Source organism: Sebastes umbrosus, chromosome 19 (genome assembly GCF_015220745.1).
Source record: "Sebastes umbrosus isolate fSebUmb1 chromosome 19, fSebUmb1.pri, whole genome shotgun sequence".
Taxonomy (NCBI): domain Eukaryota; kingdom Metazoa; phylum Chordata; class Actinopteri; order Perciformes; family Sebastidae; genus Sebastes; species Sebastes umbrosus.
This window is the reverse complement of record NC_051287.1, coordinates 18,479,556-18,501,672: the sequence shown is the minus strand read 5'-3', so window position 1 is coordinate 18,501,672 and position 22,117 is coordinate 18,479,556. Positions and strand designations below refer to the sequence as shown.

Genomic DNA, 22,117 nt, shown 5'->3' with positions numbered 1-22,117 from the left:
AGGACCTTTCAGTGGACCATTGCAGTGTTTTTGCACGTCTTAGCCCATTTACTACATATCCAGTCTACTTTGCTGTTGATCGTTTTCCATAGCATGCTGTCATGTTGCTGTCAAAGCTGTGGCCCCATGGTGATATACTGAAGTGTAGGTTCATTTTAAAAGCCTGTGCTGCATTAGCATGCAACAGTTAAGCATATTCTACACAAATAAAAGCAGATATTATAGTCATTGAGATGGATTAGAAAGCAACTTCTCAAGCAACCTCTAAGTAACTGGAAATAGATTTTTATATCAGGTAGGAAATGCATTTACAAAAATCAGAGTGTGACTGGCATTGATGTAGAAAATGCATAATTTGTACTGAATGGGCCAGAACATGCAAAAAGCATGGCACGACAAAAAAAAAAAACGCTGCATCAAGTAATAATCCTTATAATAATAATATTTATTTATATAACACCTTTCAAAACACAGTAACAAAGTGCTTTACAATAAAAACAGAACACATTTAAAACACAAGGATAACGAAAAGTACTAAAAGCCCATAACTAAACACATAAAAACCCAAAGAGTAAAACAACTAAAATGTCATAAAACATAAATAAAATCACAGAAAAGCAATTCTAAACAAGTCAGTTTTTAAAAATGATTTCAAAGACGCGACAGAGTCCACAGCCCCGATCTCCTCAGGCAGGCCGTTCCATAGTCTAGGTGCCCTGACTGCAACGGCTCTCACCTTTATGTATAAATCTGGACCTTGGAACCGCAAGGAATGACGCATCCGAGGATCTCAGAGTTCGGGAAGGGACATAGGGCAGTAATATAGATCTGCTAAATAACTTGGGGCGAGGCCTCTTAAGGCTTTGTAAGTAATCAGAAATGTTTTAAAAATCAATTCTTAAAGCAACAGGTAGCCAGTGTAAGGAAGCCAGGATCGGTGAGATGTGGTCATGTTTCCTAGTCCGGATGCCAGAGAGCAAAGAATTACAGTCATCTAATCTAGTAGTTATGAAGGCGTGGATAACAGTTTCCAAATTTTTTTGGAGAAAGACATGGTCTAATCCTTGAAATGTTTCTGAGATGATGAAAGCAGGATTGAACCAATGATTTAAGTGACCGTGGAAATGATTCTGGTTTTTGTTTTGGCAAAGAGGAGATTATTTTTTTGACTCACTCTGCTGTTTTAAAATGAGACACAAATACCAGAGAAATGTCCAACAAGGAGAGCAAACTCAGAAACAAGTGATAAATAATGAGCATGGAAGTGAGATTAAATGGGTGACTCAAAGAAAAGAGAAGCATAGTGACTGAAAAAAACAAGCTGAAGTAGAGAGGGTGCAGCTGGAAGATAAATATATATATAAAAAAGACTCTCAGGCAGGTAAAGTTCATGTTTAAAAGGCAACATGAAAGAGACAAAAAGTGTCAGGAACAGGAGTAGATGCAGTAAAGAAAGAGGCCAACACAGAGAGAGGGAGAGGCCTTTTGGTCTGCTTTCCCAGGCTGTGCATCAGGAAGGTTGTATTTTTTACACCATGACCACCGCATAGCCCTTTCCTGGGGAAATCCGAGACAAAATCGAGAGAGGCTGCTGCAGGGAGGGAGGGGAGAACAGGAAAACTAGCCCTGGGAAGAGGGAGGGAGGTGGGGCGGAGGGGGCAGGTATGGTAAAGCCCACACAGCATGAGCGACAGAGAAAGAGCTGGAGCTTTTGGGAAGTCTAAGTGGAACACACGCACAGGCAGACGGACACAAAACGTGCATGCATGCTTACATCTCCTCTTGTTTCTGGGCTCTTTTCCTCACCACGGCCTTCCAGAAAACTGTGCCCTGCTGAGAGTCTCCTCTTGAGTATTTTGGCTGCAGATTGAGCTGGAATGCAGAGCTAATGCCGGGTTCCTCTACCATCCAACCAGCCTCAGCTGTTAATCCGATGTTATGGCTGCTCTGCTATGCCTGTTATAGAAATAATATTTGGCATTATGGCTACTCGGCTATGCCTGTTTTAACTAACAATATTTCCAGTATATCACATTACCTGTAAGATAAGATTTAGGTTGGATACAAAACAGGCTATTTCGAGACAAAGTTTTATCTTTTATTATTACACGGCTCTGTTGAATACTCGATTCTGATTGGTCAATCCCGGCATTCTACGGTGTGTTATTTCTTTATAGCAGACCGGTGCTATGTATAAGAGACCGTTACTATGGGCGCAGTTCTGATATCAGACTCTGGTGGACAGTTTTTGTGTCAAATTATTGATTACTTTGTGTAATAAGCGGGATAATGTACAGCTAGCAGGTCATTGTTGTGAAATAAACCCCTTCAGGGCGATGAGAGACCTGTCTGGGTTTATTTCACAACAATGACCAGCTCAGTAATTAGTACTGAGTAAAGGCAAATCAGCATTGCGTTTTTTCCTGTACCAAACTTCTATTTGCATAGCAGGGGTAATGGGCCATTATAACCAGGCAACAACATTTGTCCAAGCAGGTAGTTGTGGTAACTGGAAAAAAATAAATATCTTGTCATTGGAGGCTTTAGTAGATAAATTAGATGGGTTTTTAATCGTCAACAAAATGACCCACCTGCATAGCCTCTTCTTATTTTTATTGAATTACGGCCTTGTGATTTTGCAAAAGTTCCATTTTCCAAAAACCTTTTTACTTTAAGGCCCAAAAGAGCCGAATAGAAAGCCATCAGGTGCCTCATATAGTTAAAAAACAACAACTATAAAGGCTTGACAGAGGTCAAAGGTCAGAGTGAAATCCCATCTCATCTATGCGTGTGTGTGCGTGCGTGTGTGTGATCCCCTCAGGTCTTGACCCTGACGTGCTGAGAGACCAACTCTTCGAACTATGGAACCGGAAAGATCTGCAGACGGTGAGAGTCACTTTCACAGCGTGTCAGTTCCACACATGCAATATTGAGTGTGAGTGTGAGTGTGAGTGTGTGTGTGTGTGTGTGTGTGAGTGTGTGTGTGTGTGTGTGAGTGTGAGTGTGTGTATGTGTTTACAAAGGTAGAGAGATTGAGTCTTTGTGTGTCTGCAAGAAGCACTTGCACAGGAAGGAACACAAGAGCGTGAGAGAGAGAGAGAGAGAGAGAGAGAGAGAGAGAGAGAGCTTGGATACCGGCATGTTTAAATGAAGCTCACCAGTGTGTGTGTGACTCTGTGTGTTTGTTAATGAGGAAACCAGAGTGTCTGTCAGTAGGAAGGAAGGAATTTGCGTTGCACTGGATGAACTTGAGATCTGTGTGAGGAGGATATTGAGTGGATGACATCTGTTTTGCAAATTAAGACGCAGCGCAAGCCATTCTCACACAGATATTATTTTCTTGTGTAGGAAGTTTCTAATGCCAGAGTTTGCATTCTTTAGCTGAAGCCTAAAATGTGTCACAAGCCCGGGAGGGAAGTTAGCTGTTTGTCTTCACCGGCTACTGTGTTTCAGCTATTATAAAAATGCACTTGTCACTTACCTCATTTTAACAACAACTTTGGCTCATTTACTAATAATATTTATTGCAAAATTTTCTACAGTTGGTTCATCCTTGAATACTCCACTCTAAAGACTTTTATTATTTCAAAAGGGGTAACTCACTCCTATAATCACTAAAATGTTTTTAGAAATTCACAATTTACACACAAATCATATTATGTAAAAGTTTAGTTTAGTTTAGTTCGAAACTAAAACAACTGCGTTTTGCACACAAATGAAGGACATTCCCTTTAACATGCCTGCAAAGGTTGTGTGTATTTGTCAATGAATACTGTGTGGCTGTAATATGAATGATGCACATAGGGTTCAGCTTTTAATTAATCCAACGAAAAACAAGACGATTAAGCTGAAATGTTTTATACATGTGCCTTTTCTTCTTAAACATTTTAGTTTTAATTCACACTACTCCCTCCCTTTTCTCCCCCCCTACAGCTACATTTGGCAGCCCTCCAGGGATTTTCAAAGCTGTCTGAGCCTCTGGAGGCTTTACTAACAATCCTGGAGGGCTGTCCAGGCAAACAGAAGGGCCGGAGCCACACCCTCGGCAATCACATCCTCATGGAATTCCAGACATGGATGAAGGAACGTCCTCAGGTAGACGAGATTTATCAAACAAACCTTTTTTTAAACTAAAGAAATGTACTGCAGAGTGGCAGTTCCATCAGTTTAGACCTGCACTTCTGGACAATTCAGCACTTCTACATTGCAAGTCTAACCGGCTTCACCTTCAGCAGTACATGTCAATGTGCACCATCTCTAGAAAGATTTAATATAATAACAATAATACCATAATGATAAGGCATTTGGCTTTAAAACCATTTAGTTGAAATCATTCTAGGCAGAAAAAAGTACCCACTTGTGCCACCTGCACACAATGGTTGTTACAGGTATCTTTTTAATAAGTAGCTAAAAGAGCATGTACTTTTTTGTGTGTACATATTGAATAATTAATATAACAAATATAAAATGTATTACATTGCCATTTTGTTTAAACTGGCAGAAGACATGCATCATACTGGATAATATGTGCACATACCTGGATATTTAAACCATAACATTGACTTCACAGAATTCAGACTTGAGCCACGGGCAAAGAAATACAAAAATGCTACTCGTGCCTTCGGTGGCAGATTACTTGAACCACATTTACAGAAAAGCAATTTTTGTCTTTTGCAAACATGATGGCAACATGTTGAGTAGCCAGGGAATTTATAGGGTGAAGTAAGTGAGTTAAAAGCCAGTTTTATGAGGTGCCTTGCATCTAAAGAGAGAATACTGGAGCCTATGGATCATCTAAAGTGGTCCTGTATATTGTACATTTTTTTATCACTGACATCCCGATGATCCCCCTTCATGGCCACACTCTTTTTCCCACTTTCTCTACGACAGTGAGATCAGCTCCAATAGTTCCAATGTTGTCTCATGAGAAAAATTCTGTATCAGCAACAATTACTGTTTTCAATCTCAGTATAGAGCAGGATCATTTTTTCCTACTTTTTTGAGATATTGTCTGTATATATTGTTTTTGTCCCTCGATCAGGTGACCCTGAGCTCACTCTCAGAGCAGCAAGCGATGGCGCTTCAACAGCGGGCTCTGAGCTTACTAACAGATACCCAGTCCAACTTTGTAGATGGTCTCTTAAACATCTACCAGCTCAATTCCCTGGATCCAGCTGTACTCCGACCGTACATTATCAGTCTGCAGGCTCTTCACTGCTACAAAGAGGCAAGTTCCTCAATTGATGTTAACATTATTTTTTTAGGCCAGAAAGATTTCAGACTAAAGAATCTGACACTGATTTATACTTTCTGTTTTTCACAGGCAGCAGTGCTCAGCATAAAGCTGAACTTACAGAAAGAGCTGGATATGGAGGAGGTGAGACAAAACATTTTCAGCAGATATGTCTGTGTAACCCTTATTCATAAGCTGTGAATACATAAGCATACTTAAAGGACCAGTGTGTAACATTAAGGGGGATCTATGTATTGACAGAAATGGAATATAATATTAATGAGTATGTTTTTTTTTTAGTGTATAATCACCTGAAAATAAGAGTCGTTGTGTTTTCGTTACCTTAGAATGAGCCGTTTATATTTACATAGGGAGTGGGCCCTGTTCACGGAGCAGGCTGCCATGTTTCTACAGTAGCCCAGAACGGACAAACCACTGTGTTAACTTTTCTTGCTTGGGCCGGAGTCGATAAGGTCACTCGCTCCGGAGGTTAACCCCGTCACTTCACTCACCCGCCGCGAAACAAGACACGAGTATCCTCTGTTTATCTTGAGGAGCTGCAGCATTTATTTCTACACAAACTGCAACTTCCACTGAACATTCACTTGATATTCTAAAAGCTAAGCTAACGCTGTCTTCTGCTCCATTAGCTCACTTGTTCGCTCACATATTTGCCGCCGCTCTCTCTCTCTCTTGCTTCTCCAAATGACGTACGCTACTCTTACAACAGCTCTCGAGAGGGCCACTTGCATTTTCACGTCGACCACCGTAGATTTTCTACACGTTTCCGCACACGGGAGGGGCTCACCGCTAGATTCCACCAGATGTTACACACTGTACCTTTTAGGTTCTCTAAAATCTCTAACAAACTTACAAAATTGCCATCTACGATCTTCTTCTGCAGATGTGTGTACCACTAATCTTGCAGAATAAGATGGCATTGGCAGAGTCCTTCGTCACAGGCCACAATCATCTAGAACAAAGACTGGTCACATTGCTGGACTCGTGGTGCCACCCCAGCTTCAGTGTGGAAGAGATAAGCATGTATGTATAAGTATGTACTGTATGTAGGCGTCAGTGTGCCTATGAATGTATGAATGCATGAACTCATATGGTTGTGTCTGCATGTGTGTTTTTCCCACAGGCGGTTCCCGCGCTTCTCTCTGACCAAACAGTGCTTGAGCCTGATCCAGCCCAAGATGCTCACCAAACATGTCTTCAGACTCGTGGAGAAATTCAACATTGATCAAGGTGTGTGACTGGGCATGTGTGTAGTTGTTCATTTATGGGTGTGTGGGTGTGTGTGCACCTCAGGCAGAAATGATTGTGATCTCATCTTTTTGACTCAGGACTGTGTCCCAATGCTCTGCACAAGAGGAGATTGGACTCATTACGTTACCTCATGTACAAGAGGTTTGTGGAGGTAAGTGATGCAGCAGGCTTTTCTATTTCATTCAACCATCATAGTATATACCAGGTAATCAAGTAGGCTTAATGACAATAATGGCACAGTAATACTTTTGAGATGGAAGACAGATGTTCTTTCTTTTTGTGGTGTCCAAAATACACATTTTTCAAATTTTCTTTATCAGGTGTGCAGTTCAGTTTTGGATTCCTTTAGTTGAAAGAAAATTTGAAGATTAATTTTTTTTTTATACTACACCTATATGCCTTTTTAATGTAATAAAGAACTGCAACAATTAATCGATTAGTTGTCAGCTATTCAATTAATCGCCAACTATTTTTGGATAATCGGTTTGAGTACTTTTTTAAGAAAAAAAAAAGTCACAATTATCTGATTTCAGCTTCTTAAATGTGACTATTTTCTGGTTTCTTTACTCTTTTATAACAATAAACTGAATATCTTTGAGTTGTGGACAAAACAAGACATTTGAGGACGTCATCTTAGGCTTTGGGAAACACTGATCAACATTTTTCACTAATTTTCTGACATTTTATAGATCAAAAACAACTAATCGATTAATCAAGAAATAATCGACAGATCAATCAACAATGAAAATAATCGTTAGTTGCAGTCCTAATTTAATTTCAAGATTATACTCTTAGCTTTAAAAGCACTGAATGACCTGTCAACCTATAATTCCTTGGGAGGAATTACAAAATGTAGGTGAAAGAGGAGTGGGGACTTGTGAATGAGTGTGATATGCATATGAGGAGACTTTCTCAGAAATGTTTTTAAATCTCTACGGGTTAAGACAAGCCTAGCTGGCTCATATACACTGCTATGAAATATGTATAGCCCATGGGATTTTTGCTCTAGTTATTTAACCACAAAATCATTTAAAAATTAAATTAGCTGTATGAACTTTGATACAGTGATAAATGCAGCATTTTAACATACTAAAGCATTACTAGAGTTATTTATTTTATTAGGTTATTAGGTTACAAAATAAGGGAAGCCAAAGTATGTACAGCCCTCTTGTTTCTGTTTTAGTTACACATATGTCAACTTCAATCACTGATGAAAATTGTTGTAATTCTGCCTTTGTAGCCAATAAAAGCTGGTAACAGATCTCAGTGGAATTGAATTACGGAACGAAGGCTAGATTCAGTTCCTGAAAACATGAGCAGATGACAACATCAGAGGTTTTCTAAAGAATTTCTTTTTTGGCCCAGGCTTGTGGGAACCAGAGAAAAAATATATGATTAACTATGACAACACCTAACTTTATCGGTAAATACATACTGCAGGCATTTTCACAAGAGTTCGCTATCAAAGAAGATGATGTAATAAAAGTCTTACTGTCACCGTCAAACATGAGAACTGCTTGAAAGAACTGACAGTGTCTGTTGTATAATATGATATACTAATACAAAATGTGTTTTTTATTTCAACTGCATTAAAAAATTGGAGTCAGATTACCCAGTTACAGAATTCATTAATAATTAATTAATGATACGTATTGTGTATTTATTTATTTGTATTTTGTACTCTATTTTCTTTTAGAAAGGCATGACAGAGGAGAACTGGAGTGACCACGTACAGGTAGGTGTTATAGTTGTGTATGCAGATGACAGTGTGTAGAGATATACTGTACTGCATGTATATATATATATATTAGTATCAATAAGATGTTTAGGATGTGTTTTAAGTGATTTTATTATGAATGTACTGTATAGTACGTCGTGGCAGATGACCTTGAGCTGCAGATCCATTTGGTGGAGATGTTGGTGAAGTACGGCGGTCTCCAGAAAGCCTCTCAGTGGTCACTGAGATACAACCTCCCCAGAAATCGACTTCCCTGTGGGGTATGGGATACGCAGCAGAGTCTACCGCCTGATCTACAGTGAGTTGGCCAGTGGTATGCACAGGCGGTACTTCTTTTATAAAGAGAGGAATTGTTGCAGCCTCCGAGTTTTTATCCCTGAAGTGCAATCTGGCATGTCACTCTGGTGTCTTTCTCTGTATCTCTAATGTTATCTGTCATTCTGCATTGGCTGCTTTTTTTCACCCCACTCTTATCTCCTTTTAATGTGCACACATTTGTCGCCTCTGCTCAGACAGATAGGTCCGAGTGGCTCAGCAAGAACTGAGCAGTGGATACCATCTCGGTCTCACTGTAAGAAGTTCTACCAGGTGCCGCTCACCAAAGACAAGGTTAATTTTGTGGACTCGCCGGAAGCTCTTCAGAGATGTCGAAACTTTGTGCTGAAGGTACAGAGAACCAAAGAAGGTTTTGTGTCCATAAAAATCAACCATTAATTAAAATGTCTACGCGTAGGAAAATTGGGTTACTATTTAAAGTCTGTATTGTCAGTATTTTTTATTTATTTATTTTATGCTGCTGTCTTATCCACCCCTTTCTTAGGAGGGTGGAATAGTAGGAGTTGACATGGAGTGGCAGCCCACGTTTGGCTGTATCTCAACTCAGCAAGTTGCCCTGATACAGCTTGCAGTTTTGGACCAGGTTTTCTTATTAGACCTTTGTGCCAACGGATTCTGTGAACACCCAGACACTATTAGCTTCATCAGGAGCTTGTTCTCCGATGGAAGCCTCCTTAAACTGGGTAAGAAACAGACTTGACTAAGGTTAAATCGAATTCATCCGAGTATGACAGTTTATACTGAGTTTATACTTCTAACATTTCTCCTTTCTTCCCATTCAGGTTATGGTATGTCAGGGGATCTCAAGTGTCTCTTGGCCACCTGGCAGCAGCTTTTAGAGGAGCCATTGAAGATGGAGGGGATGCTTGATCTTCTTAATGTACACCAAAAGGTAACATTCACATAACTTCATATAAATGACTTATTAGTTTAATCCTGTAGTTGATCTTATAGTGACAATAGAAAAGAAGGTATTAGAGCTTCATGCTTCTTTAATGTGTGTCACATTCAAATACGTTTTCATAACAGCAAAAATGTGTGCTTGAGAATTGGCTTTACATTTCCTTTATTTTCAATTTATTATAACATTCAGCATATAAATGTGTAATTTGTAACTATAGAAGTGGTCAGGCAAAATTCTTAGGCAAGGAAAATGGGTCAGGCAGGTAGTCAGGAAAGTACTTTCAGAGCAGCATGTGTACAGTACAGGAGGAGGACCTGTGTTTTGATGTGTTCAAAGCAATTTCGCCGCACGGTTGTGGGAGAGTCACTTTATTGGCTCATTAACTGCGAGGCTTACTGTCTTCTGTTCCCTTATGGCTGGGTTGTAAAGCTCTGGACCGCCGCTGATGTGATGCGTGATTGCGTTTCTCCAAAGGTTGATTCTGTTTCTACTTTTCCGCCGCTGCAGGGTTTTTTCAGCACCCCCCGATTCAAAATTAATGGGATAACCCGCGTTTTCACCGCACCACCTTATCTTGTGTGAATGCAGCCTTAGTCTGGTTCAGCTCAGCAAGCAACAGTGTTGGCATTGCCACTTAATGTCCACTAGTTAGTCCTACTAGTCCTACATTCAACCAGGGTAAAAGGACCAGAGCATCATAACATTTGGGTCTGTGTTTCATTGCATGGTCATAACTCAGGTACATACTGTACTGCAGCTGTGGTCCAGTAGTCTGCCGGGGACATATGTAGCTATGCTTGTAGTCTCTAAGGTGGACAGGAATGTGGAAATGGCAACATGGGTCTGTAACCAATGAGGTTGCTTCACCATCTGCTGGAGTAGGCCGCGTGTTGCAGGATGTGAGGAATCCGAGAAATGTTTTTGAAAATCATAAGGAATGTCTGGTAGAAAGAGGATGTTGTGGCAGGACATTAAATTGGAAACAGTTTAAAAGTTGAAAAATGTATTGCCTGGAGCCTTGCATTGTCACAAATTCTAGATCATTTTAAAGGAACAATGTGTAACATTTCGGGGGGTCGAAGAAGAATCATTATGTTTTCGTTAGCAAATATAGCAGATCCTCCGAACAGAATCCGGCCATGTTTCTACAGTAGCCCAGAACGGACAAACCGAACACTGGCTCTAGAGAGAACCTTTCACGTTTTACATTACCTGAAGCCCACCATAGTTTCCCGACACGCTTGAGAAACTGCGTTAACGGGAGCTGCAGAGATCAAAACCGTGGTACCACCAGCTGCCGTCTGACTTCCGTTGCTCCTAAAGTAGTGTTATTATGGTAAGGATGGCCTCTGAGCGAGGCGAGCGTCGTTACCAGAGTGAGCAGAGCGTTACTCAGTTGGTTGCAATTTACAAGCACACCGCTAGATGCCACCAAATCCTACACACTGCACCTTTTAAATTAATAAAGATGCTGTAATTCCAACCATGGAAAGAGGTCTTTAGCGGAGGAATATTCCAACACTGGACCATACCATGTTGTTCTCACTTTAATGCATGTAATGCCTTTTTACAGATCCAGCGTCGAAAGGTCTATAGGACTCAAAATGGATCCAAAGAGGTTATGGTAGGAGAGGACTCTGCAGAGAAAGGCCTCAGTCTGCTGGTACAACAGGTCCTGGGACGGCCCCTAGACAAGACGGAGCAGATGTCCAACTGGGAGAAACGGCCACTGCGCATCAGCCAAATTAGATATGCAGGTATGGTATTATGCATGCACACACAGACAATGACAGGGAGACAGATGGTCGCTATAGAATATCACAGATTATTTTGTTATCCCCTGACGAATTGCAAACCAATAAATTCACCCCTTTTTCCTCTCTCTCTCTCTCTCTCTCTTGTTTCCTAACCTCTTTCTAGTGGCAGATGCCTACTGTTTGCTGGATGTGTACTCCGTCCTCTCCGGTAACCCAACTTACTTTGGGCTACCAGCAGACCTGCGCAGCATCTCGTCGAGCAAATCAGAAAAGAGCGACAAGAAGCAGAAGGAGAAACAGGCCCATGGCAAAGAGGTCAGGGGTCAATTATCATTTCTCCAGCAATTGCTGTTATTGATAGTGTTTCATTTTTATGAGGTTTTAATTGATACCAAATGCCTTGAGGTCTAAGATGTTAAGATACAGTATATCAATTCTCCAAGACTTTTAGATACAGATGTGTTGAAATCAAGAGGGGGATGTTTCATGAATGAGATTGTGGAAGCCAGAATCCATTAACTACTTGACCTGTTCTTGACCCCGACCTTGACATTCTCACGTTTGACTCTGAATAAGTGTATAATATGGTCGACCTCTCACATTTCTGTGAGATTTCTGTCCCATTTTGTGGGACTTTGTTGTGAATAAACAAGAAACTTGAAGAAAAACAAGCAGGTAACTTTAGTATCAGAATGGTATTTTTATTAAAAGCTACTCCTGCAAATTAAGGAGACAGTTTATATAAGATTTTTCATATAAATGCCAAATTTTAAGTACATTTCTGCACATGTCAGTCAGCAGAATATTGGCAAGGTTATTTCTGATGTGTGTTTAACTTCACAAACTGCAAGATCCAACACATTTTTATTTCAATAACTATTGCGCTACTACATTTAACAAATCTTAGAGCTTAGAGCTTCCATGTGACACAATAAATACAGAAAAACTAAAGAACCTGGGTTGGGAGCATCCAACCTGCAGGGAGGGACAATCTGTGTTTGACCAAGACACTTCAGCAGTTCCTATCAGCTCCAGGGGTGCAGTTGTATAGCTCCCCCTGTGCTTTGACCTCCCGGCACTGTGGTGCAAGTGAAAAGAAAATCCCCCTGTGGGGATCAGTTAAGTATCACATTATTGTCTCTGTCCATTTAGGAATGTCAGGGAGCTCAAAGGGTCAGTCCCCCTCGCTCCGACACAGAGAAAGGCCTCCTGTGTGGCGAGAAGCCCTCTGAAGACGCCCCCCCTCGGCTCCCTCAGCTCCCCCAGCCCCCCCAGCAGTTGCGGGTGGTGTGTGACAACATGCTGCAGGGACTCGGGAGGTACCTGCGCTGTTTAGGAGTCGATGTGGTCATGCTGGAGAACACTGATGATCACAGAGTAGCGGCAAAGGTTAGTTAGCAGTTACAATATACACTTACAAGAAGAACTCACACAATACAGCCATATTTAAGATAAACCAATAATAACATTACTGCATTTTGTGTGTCAGTTAGCACAAGCTGAAGGCCGTTTCATACTCACATGTGGACAACCGTTCCAAAGTGTAAGTACTCACAAATGTGAACTCGTGAACAAATCTCAAATCTACAAAATCATGATGCACTCGTGTGTGTATGTTCCTTGTTCGCTTGTTTACACGTGTTGCCTCCGTTTCCCCACTTAGCTGCGGTCCCAGGTAGGCGAGGGTCGCTGTCTGTCCTTAGACTGTTCAGAAAAGGCTAGAGACCAGGCTGTTCGAGTCCTCAAACACTTCAATATCCAGCTCACTCCCAGCGATATATTCAGCCGCTGCCAGGTAAGGAAATTCATGCTGGTTCTGAATGTATTTTTGAAATTAACTGTGTAGAAACGTGAGCATCGACTGAGCTCTGTGTCGTTCTACTAATTGAAATAATGCCAATGATTATCAATACATACAAAAGGGGACATAGTGAGTACAGTGAGCACAGAGAGTCCTAAGTTCACCAGCCGAGGTCTAAGACAAAACAGCGCAGACATACAATAACACATTAATTCCAGCATTTTACATACCACAGACTACATTTCTGTTTCAGGCATTTAGCAGGTGCTTTTATACACAACAGCTTTCAATGAGAAAGAGGAAAAAGCTTGAGTTCCTATATCAGTGAGAAGTACAAGCAATATGATAACCCAGGCAATATTTCTGTGGTTATAAAACACTGCGGAACTGGTTAAGTTCCTGAATTACGAGAACAAATGTTGTGGTGTTCTGTGTTATACTGAGAGAAAGGGGAAGAAATAAATATATGATACTGGGAAATGGAGAAGAGGAGCTTTAAAAAAAAAAGCTTTATTTCACTTTTTTGAGAAGATGTAAGTAGTGTTGTTCTGGGTTGTTTTGGTGATAGCGACCGAGAGAATGAGATTTCAGATACAAGCAGGAAGGAGCTTGAAGTTGAACCGAGGCACCTTCACGTTGAAGGTGGCCTGTTGAGGCTGTGAGGTATTCTAGGCACGTCCAGACCCTGGGGCTGACCCAGGAGAGGACTGAAAGGGATTGCATATCCCATATGGTCTTAGAATAATGCCTCCGGGGACGCCAGGAGGAGCTGGAGGATGTAGCTGAGGAGAAGGATGTCTGGGTTACATTGTTTGCAGCCCGCTGCCATCACTACCTGGTGGTGGAAAGTGGTGGAAAAAGGAACGATAGATGGATGGATCATGAGAAAATTAATAGAATGAGGTATTTCTCTATTTTAACCAATAGGGAACCAGGATGGAAACAAGTTAAACCTGGAGGAGAAATGAAACTGGATTAAAAACCTTTCAGTATCATATTCTTCTTTCATCAAGTACAGAAACATTGCTTACGTGCATACGCATAAAGGTACAATGCACTTCATTATTCTTCATGTTTGTGGGGCTTGGAAAAGATGTTTGTTAGCCAGCTTGTTGCTGTCGATCATTGTCGGATTTACGGTACCTGACCTGTAGATATCTCGGTGGGTGGCTGTTTAGGGAAACCTGTGTTTGTGTTTGTGTGTCTGTAGTGGCGGTTGTGATTGGGAGGGGTATCTTTGCAGGAGAGTTTTTAAACTTGGGTGTTCTGGCCTGCTCCTGGTAGGGGGCCCTAAATGTGTCGAGATACGCCACTGGGTGCATTTGTCTCAGACTCAAGATGTAAAAAAAACCTGGACCACCTTGATGCTACCTCCTGTCTTGGTGATGCGATGATGACGCAAACACACACACACACACACACACACACACACACACACACACATACAGTGGCCAAATGGTCATCCGCCTACCCTTCTTATTTATTGGTCCTGACGCCACTTTAAGGCAAAGTCACTTTGATATATTATGACTAAAGGGAGGCCAAATGTGACTATAGTGTTACACACCACCAGTAACAGCTCTGCCTCAGATCTTTCCCCATCATTTCTTTTGTCCTAGCATGTAGGTGATTTTTTACAAACTCAACCAGGTCTAATTTAAAATCTGTTTTTAAAAGGAAATAAATGGAAATGACAGTTAACTAAAAAATGACTTACCGTTTGCCTTTTCAATTAATCCTTGATCATTTTCTGGAATAGAATTTTTGATGATTGTTATCTAAAAATGTCATATCTAAAATTGAAGACAACGATAAATGAGTGTATTCAAGCTATGGTTGCAACTAACGATTATTTTCATTGGCGATTAATCTGTCGATTATTTTATTGATTAATCGATTAGTTGTTTGGTCTATAAAATGTCAGAAAATGCTTGAAAATGTCGATCAGTGGTTCCCAAAGCCCAGAGAGAATTTTGACTCTTTTTTTTAATTACTCAAAGCAATTAATCAATTTGTTATTTGGTCTATAAAACTGTCAATCAGTGTTTCCAAAAGCCCAAGATGACGTCCTCAAATGTCTTGTTTTGTCCACAACTCAAAGACATTCAGTTTACTGTCACAGAGGAGTAAAGACACCAGAAAATATTCACATTTAAGAAGCTGGAATCAGAGAATTGTGACTTTTGTTTCTTAAAATAATACTCAAACTGATTAATCGATTATCAAAGTAATTTACGATTAATTTAATAGTTGACAACTAATTGATTAATTGATTAATTGATTAATCATTGCAGCTCTTATTCAAGCACCTTACCTTAAAGAGACAGGTTATAAAACATTAAATGCAGTTCATATTAAAATGTAGTTGATTGTAGCGAGAGCGTTTCACCCTGGGGGCTGCTCCGTGGCCCACCCAGGCGAAGTTAACCCCTTTGTTATCTGATTGTAAAGCTCTCTGATTAGCAATGGATGGGTTAGTTTCTCGCCCTTTGTCTCTCTGTGTTTCTCCCTCATGCACATACACCACTGATCAATGTCATGAGGAAAGAGAGGTAAAAAAAAAAAAAAAAAAAGACAGAGAAGAGGAGATTAACTGCAGACTTGTGTACATCTGCAGGGAAAGGGTTAATGTTTGTCTCAGTGTATCAATAGGCCCAACAGAGATTTTGGAGGCATAGGAATGTGTGTCCATTATGGAGACCCCAAGAGGGAAAGGAAGATGGAGAAGGGCCTCCTGTGTAAGTGTGTCCTTGTCTGCATACTTAACGTGTACTCGTGTAGAATGAAGTGGTAAAAACCGAAAAAAGCGCAGCAGTTTTTATGATTCGATCAATGCTTCACTCTCCGTTTATGGTGTTTGATGGATTTATCTGCAATTGGTTTATCATCAGTTTGGCTCTGCGAGAACTCAAGTTATGTTAACTAACTTTAAAGACATATTTATTTGTGTATTTACTCTAAAAGAGGAAGAATCATGTTAACTTTAAAGTCACGTCTGCCTGTAAAACAGGATTCTGTCACGCATTTAAAGGCCCATTGTAAACTAGTTTAGGCTGTAAGTGCTGTGGTATATGGCATTGGTCTGTGCCATATACTGTACTTGTCCATATAAAAATAAATAAACATGGCAGAGGCCCACGACACATGATATATATTTTGTATGCCAACATTTGGATGCACCTGTTTCTGGTTTGTAGCCACATTTATAATATTTTTCAGTTGATAGAAAATTACCATGTTTGGTTCCTCCTAAAGCCAGTAACGTGTTAAAACCATTGCTGTTCAAAGAAGACAGTTTCACATGACTAACAGATCATTTTTCAGCTCAGAAGAGTATAGCTTTGTCACTCCCCTCTGGCACAAATGAAAACTACAGGATGTGAACACTATAGAGCGCTCCAGGTTTGACGTATTTTTGTAGGCCAACCAGGAAGTCGCCCTGGGTTCCCTCAACAAAAAGCCAATGGGATTTTTCCATTGGGTTTTGGATTATTGCAGAAAAGAAGCTCTGTGGTGAACACACGTTTTATGATACTTACACATTTTGTTCAGCAAGATAATCCTCACGAATGAATATCACTTTTATGGTTTTTGAAGTGTAAATGCAATTGCCAGAAGTAAAAAGCTAACGCTAGGCTACAAACGAACTACACCCACAGTCAAGTCTACACAACGAGGCTGTAAAGACGGATGAGTCGGCGTGATGACATTTAGTAGTCTCATTTAGCCACTTTTAAGACATGTAAAGGCTTCAAAATTCACGAGTGGGATATTTACTGACGTATTTTATTTCGTAGAACAAAACGTTAAAATCTCTTAAGCTTGTGTTAACCGCAGACCTTATTTCAGGCGTCTAATTAAAAACCAACTCAAAAACCCACTGACTTCCAGACAAGGGAACCGGAAGTGCTAAAATACTAACTCATTTCCATGTTTTAGGAGCCCGAAAATTCCCCCAAAAATATTTTGAGAAAGTTACATTTTACTGTTTTTATTCAAGATGTTGACACGTGTTGCTGTATTTAACTTAATCTGTAATCCTTAAATTTCATCTTTGTGGATTCCTGCACAGGGTTGGGTAAGGAGTTCCCTATTGGTCCATTACAGTTTCCTTATCCAGCTATATCCTATCCCTACCACTAATGCCTGCTGCGTCTATACTTCCCATGCACACACACAAACAAACACACACACACACACACACGCACTTCCGTTGGGCTGTGCAGTTCCATCAGATGTCCCATACTGGCCTTTTATAGACATGTTGAGATAGCAGAGATAGAGAGATAGACATGAAGCCGGCCAAACACGCACACACACACACATATACAGTGATAAGCATACTCTCTCCAAACCCCAAACTGATAAAAACACATCAAGACACCATCATACACACGCTCACACAGTCACCTCAGCACCTTTACACACACACACACACACACACACACACCGACTCTGTCACAGATGCACACACACTCAGTCGTAGACGCTATTGCAGCACAAACGCTGGTTCCCACGCACCAGACTACTGGGGAAGTGAAAACAAGAGCAACAGGAACCGCCACACCGTGAGAGGGAGGGGTGGGAGAGATGAGGAGGGGGGTGGGGGGTGGGGGGGGTGCTAGGAAGAGGAAAAGGGGAGGGAGGGAGAGAAGTGAGAACAGAGGTGATGGCAGGGAGGTAAAAAAGACTGACAGAAAGGGAACGGCAGTGAAAGCAAATGGGAACGAGCAAGTCAGTCAGAGATAGGGAGAGAGACAAAAATAACACGGGAGTCATTGAGACGGAATTACAGAGAGATTGTGTGAGAAAGTCCGAAATAATCAGCGTGTGTGTGTGTGTGTGCAAGCGAGATGAGTGTCTGTTGAGTGAGGAAGAGCGAGAGGAAGAGAGAGTGTCTGAGAAAGGTGGCATTGAAGGAAGAGGAGGGGTGGTGGAGGAGGAGGAGGAGGGTGAGGCGATAGAAAGACTTGTTGTCTGTCCTTTTGATCTACAAAGAGAGCCGCGGGCTGAGAAACAGGAGGAATGTGAGAGGTTGAGACACGTTTAAAGTTACCCTTCACCGGCTGTGTGTCTGCATGTGTGTATATTTGTGCATGTGAGTGAGATAGGGTTGGTCAGTATCAGGATGTACGTATGTGTTAAAGTTGCAGTAGATGAATTATAGACTTTTATGTTCTCACACCTTAATTTGTTATTTTTAAATGCACTTGCACGCAGCGTTAATAGATTAACCACAAATATGCACAGTGTCACACTTTGGTTACATACAAGCTGTGAAACTCAAATACAAATTCTCACAATTTTCTTTGCAAGTGCTCCATGGCTTCGTTTTGCATGCGTGTGCCGTCTCTGTGCATGTACCGTTTTTTTTCGTGGTGACAAAATAGGTTTTGTGTGTCCCGCCGTTTTCCCACTCTCCTCCTCCCCTCTCTCTCCGGAGGCGAGAGAGGGGAGCGACAGCGAGAAAGGGGAGGAGGAGGCGGTGGCGAGGGGTATGGGGGGGGCATTCCATAGGCACGCCAAGACATTCCGAGGGAAACCATCCCAAATATTTCCCACTGTGTGTGGCGAGGGCTTCGCGTCTCCTGTTACACACATACGGTTTGAGAAAGCGCTAAAAGCGAATACACACATTGGGAGAAAGTGTCGCTCACACGTAACAAAGGTCGCCCTCACAATCACTCGCTCTGGGATACACACATGTGGATAGTTAGTGGGTGCAGTTATGAGTGACAGCCTGTATGTCTCCTTTGTCCGGAGGGCGACGTGCCGTCTGTGTGTAGAGGAGCCAAATCAGGAAAACGCCATTGTGATCGTTGTGTCACTCATATGTGTCAGTTTATGAATGAGCAAGCAAGTAAGACATGACCACAAATAATAAGCTTTCACTTTTCACCTCCGGGGTGTAACGTTTTCTGTGGCGATGACTTTTTTATGGGGAATTAGATGTCGACTCATTGATGTTGACTCATTTAATCATAAATATGAAAGTATTCCTTTGTACTGCACTGGAAAACACCGGAACACATAAACAAGTCAATGAAAGAAGAAACAGTGGCTCACACTAATGAAAAAGTCCTATGCAAGGGTAAATCTAAGTGACATTTATTATAATGTGTGCAGTACAGATGTTTTGGTAATGGATTGATAATAAGAAAAAAGCAAATCATTTGGCCTGGACGATGTGGTGGAAATTAGAGATGTCACGATACCATAAATTTAGTAGTCGATACCAATGCCAGTGGAATTCCACAACTCTTGATACCCAATTCGATACCACAGTAAAAAACAAAACAATAAAGATTTTGAGCTAGTTTTTGGAAGTTAAATAGGACATAATTCCCTCTCTAATATCTATTTTACATTGCTGTGAAAACATCTCCTTCAAACAACTGTATTTTTGTCAAGTTAATTCACCAAAAACTGAATTTTACAAGGTTACAGGAGCAACCTCCGTTAACGTTAGCTGTTAGCTCCGCAAGACTGTGCTGCCCACCGGCTGCTTACAGCAAACGTTAACTAGCTTTACTCCTGTCAATTTCAACACAGGTTTGTTGTTCACAATGGAGCGTTATCAGGTGAGAAATAGGGTGCGTCCCCTGGATGCGTCGATAGTGGGTTAACTGTCTTTTCAGATTTTAGACGCTGTTAGTCTCGAGCCCCCCGGCCAGTACCTGCAGTACTGTAGAAAAACTAGTACAATCATGTTTTCAGAATTTTGGCATTGACTTGGTACCAAAGTATCGGTTCTCGTAACATCTCTAGTTGAAATCACTATCACAATATCAATGAAATATCCCTATTAATATTAGTGATAGTGATTCCAGTTAGGGATGTCACTATCACAATATTAATAAAGATATTTTCCGATGGAGATATCATAAGCAAAGCAGTCAACTGAAACAGTTTCAACACAGTTTCAGTTGACTTTGCTTATGATATCTCTCTATCAGAAAATATCCTTATTAATATTGTTATAGTGACATCTCTAATTTAAATCTCTATCACGATATTAATAAGGATAAGGATACAAAGCAGTCAACTGAAACTGTGTTGAAGCTGTTTTTCAGTGTTATACCTTACATGAGCCCAAACGCTTTGTATGTGTCAATGAAAACCTTTGATAACTAATGTGTACGCATGTTTAATATTGTTACTATATCGATCTTTTATTCGATTGTTTTCTGAGTTTTCGCACTCCCGACTAAAGGCATCAACCAATCGGGCTCTGCGGAACGGACCTATTCAAAACTTACACTATAGTGTACAACAACACAGAGGCTCTATAGTCTGAACCAAGACGGCAAACTTTATTATTCAGAAAGGCAGCGCATACCAGATCCCCTCTTTCCGTTCTTAACCTTTCACAATATAAGCCCTAGACATATACACTGCATAACTGTTTACAAGAGGAAAATTCACTCCGAGCATTTCGCTTAAAGAAAACTCAATAAAATATCTTACAGTAGTTTTGGCTGTGCAACAATTCAACTTAGACAGACTGCCAGGCGCTCTGGGTCTCTCTCTGGGTGCTCCTCCCGGTAGTTGGTCCTCTGCCTGCGCTAATCTATGCGAATCTGTTATTGAAAAAGTGTTGCAAATTCGCATCACTGCTGGTATGAATATAGTTGTGATGCGTAATTTTCGCATGTGGGTATTTCGCATTTTGTGTAAAGGCCTTTTTAGGAAGAGAAATGCTGAGATCACACTTAATGGTTGAGGATCCCTGTTCAGCTAAAAGTATAGATGATTGATGGCTGCCTGCCACATATACTTAATCTGCTGTAGCGGTTAAATGTGTAAATTGTGAGAAGCAGGCAGTGTTTTTGGAAGTGGTGTGAAAATCCCACAGGAGAACCGGCAGTTTGTAACCTGTGAGACGTGTCTTTAGTGTCCCTGACTCATTTTGAAGTTGATTCTCATGGCTGTCTGAGCAGACACAATACACGCACACACACACACACACACACACACACGCACACACACACACACGGATAGATAAGGAAGAAGATGAGCCATCACTCACCAAGCATCTGGTCTTTTTAGAAATCATGCCTGCTCTCGTTTTTTTTTTCCCACAGTCTAGTTGGCCCCAGGATAGCATAGCAATGCAATGACACCTGTGTGAGTGCGGGTGCATGCATGACATGTATCTGTGTGTCTACGTGCATGCTTCTGTGTGAATTTATAGTTACTCAGACGCTACTGAGGTTTCTCCTAGCGCTCAGAGGGGCGGATGGATGTGTGTCAGGTTTGTTTTGTTTTTTAGGACACGTAATTACAGATCTAGGGATCATTCAAGAGGTAATCATTTGTTAAGAAGCCAGCTGTTTTCGGCGTTTCCTGTGACGGCTTAATATGTGTGTGCGTATAGCCGATCACATACAGGTGTTGTCACTGACATAGTTTTCTATTTGCGATTTTAAAGAAGATTCAGTTGATTAGCCTAGATAAGCAGGACGCATCTGTTACTGTCAATCATATTTTTTTTTTTTTGCAGTTGTGTATACAAGAGGTGGAAATATAGGTCAATGTGAGCACTTGTGTTGTGCAATATGTATATTGCAACAGAAAATAAGTGATCACAGGGAGAACTTATCTCTGTCGGAGCGTGTATCCACCCATGTTTGTCAAAACGGTCTATATGTTCAAATAGCCTTTAAACTAGTTTGTTTGTCCAAGATGGATGAAAACCTTTCAGTAACTACAAAAAAACGTCACCATTTGAATACACTGTAAATGGTGTTTTTAGAATTGACCTGCAGCACTGTAGACGTGGCCTGTAGTATTTCTCTCTCTGTTTCCTCTCCCATTTTCTCTCCTTCTGCCCGTCTCTTATTCTCTCTACCTTATTTCACCTCCCCACTTTGTTGTGACACATTGTTTCTCCCCTGTTTGGTTTCTTTGGGATATACACAGCATTCATGCCAACACATTTGTCCCTTCTTGATGATTTAATCACTGATGACACAAAGTCAACCAGTGGCCCCACAATACGATATTATACTTAAGTCACGATACGATCTTATTGTAATTTTAAACATTTTGCGATATGCTGAGTATTGCGATAAGA

At 41.0% G+C, this 22,117-nt stretch overlaps 1 protein-coding gene across 5 annotated transcripts in view; it reads left to right on the top strand.

Moving 5' to 3' along the window:
- exd3 (exonuclease 3'-5' domain containing 3) overlaps positions 1 to 22,117 on the top strand; it is a 51,123-nt gene that overhangs the window by 4,743 nt on the left and 24,263 nt on the right. For all 5 annotated transcript variants that reach the window (XR_005204421.1, XR_005204420.1, XM_037752979.1 and 2 more), the window contains exons 3-19: positions 2,822 to 2,886; positions 3,934 to 4,095; positions 5,042 to 5,227; positions 5,324 to 5,377; positions 6,138 to 6,277; positions 6,378 to 6,484; positions 6,583 to 6,656; positions 8,202 to 8,240; positions 8,375 to 8,541; positions 8,756 to 8,909; positions 9,064 to 9,262; positions 9,362 to 9,471; positions 11,057 to 11,240; positions 11,404 to 11,555; positions 12,393 to 12,629; positions 12,730 to 12,783; positions 12,904 to 13,035. Coding sequence is in view for 3 of the 5 variants with exons in the window: in XM_037752979.1 (XP_037608907.1) it covers positions 2,822 to 2,886; positions 3,934 to 4,095; positions 5,042 to 5,227; positions 5,324 to 5,377; positions 6,138 to 6,277; positions 6,378 to 6,484; positions 6,583 to 6,656; positions 8,202 to 8,240; positions 8,375 to 8,541; positions 8,756 to 8,909; positions 9,064 to 9,262; positions 9,362 to 9,471; positions 11,057 to 11,240; positions 11,404 to 11,555; positions 12,393 to 12,629; positions 12,730 to 12,783; positions 12,904 to 13,035 (2,216 nt within the window). In the remaining 2 variants the exon portion in view is untranslated. The remainder of the gene's footprint in view (positions 1 to 2,821; positions 2,887 to 3,933; positions 4,096 to 5,041; positions 5,228 to 5,323; positions 5,378 to 6,137; positions 6,278 to 6,377; positions 6,485 to 6,582; positions 6,657 to 8,201; positions 8,241 to 8,374; positions 8,542 to 8,755; positions 8,910 to 9,063; positions 9,263 to 9,361; positions 9,472 to 11,056; positions 11,241 to 11,403; positions 11,556 to 12,392; positions 12,630 to 12,729; positions 12,784 to 12,903; positions 13,036 to 22,117) is intronic.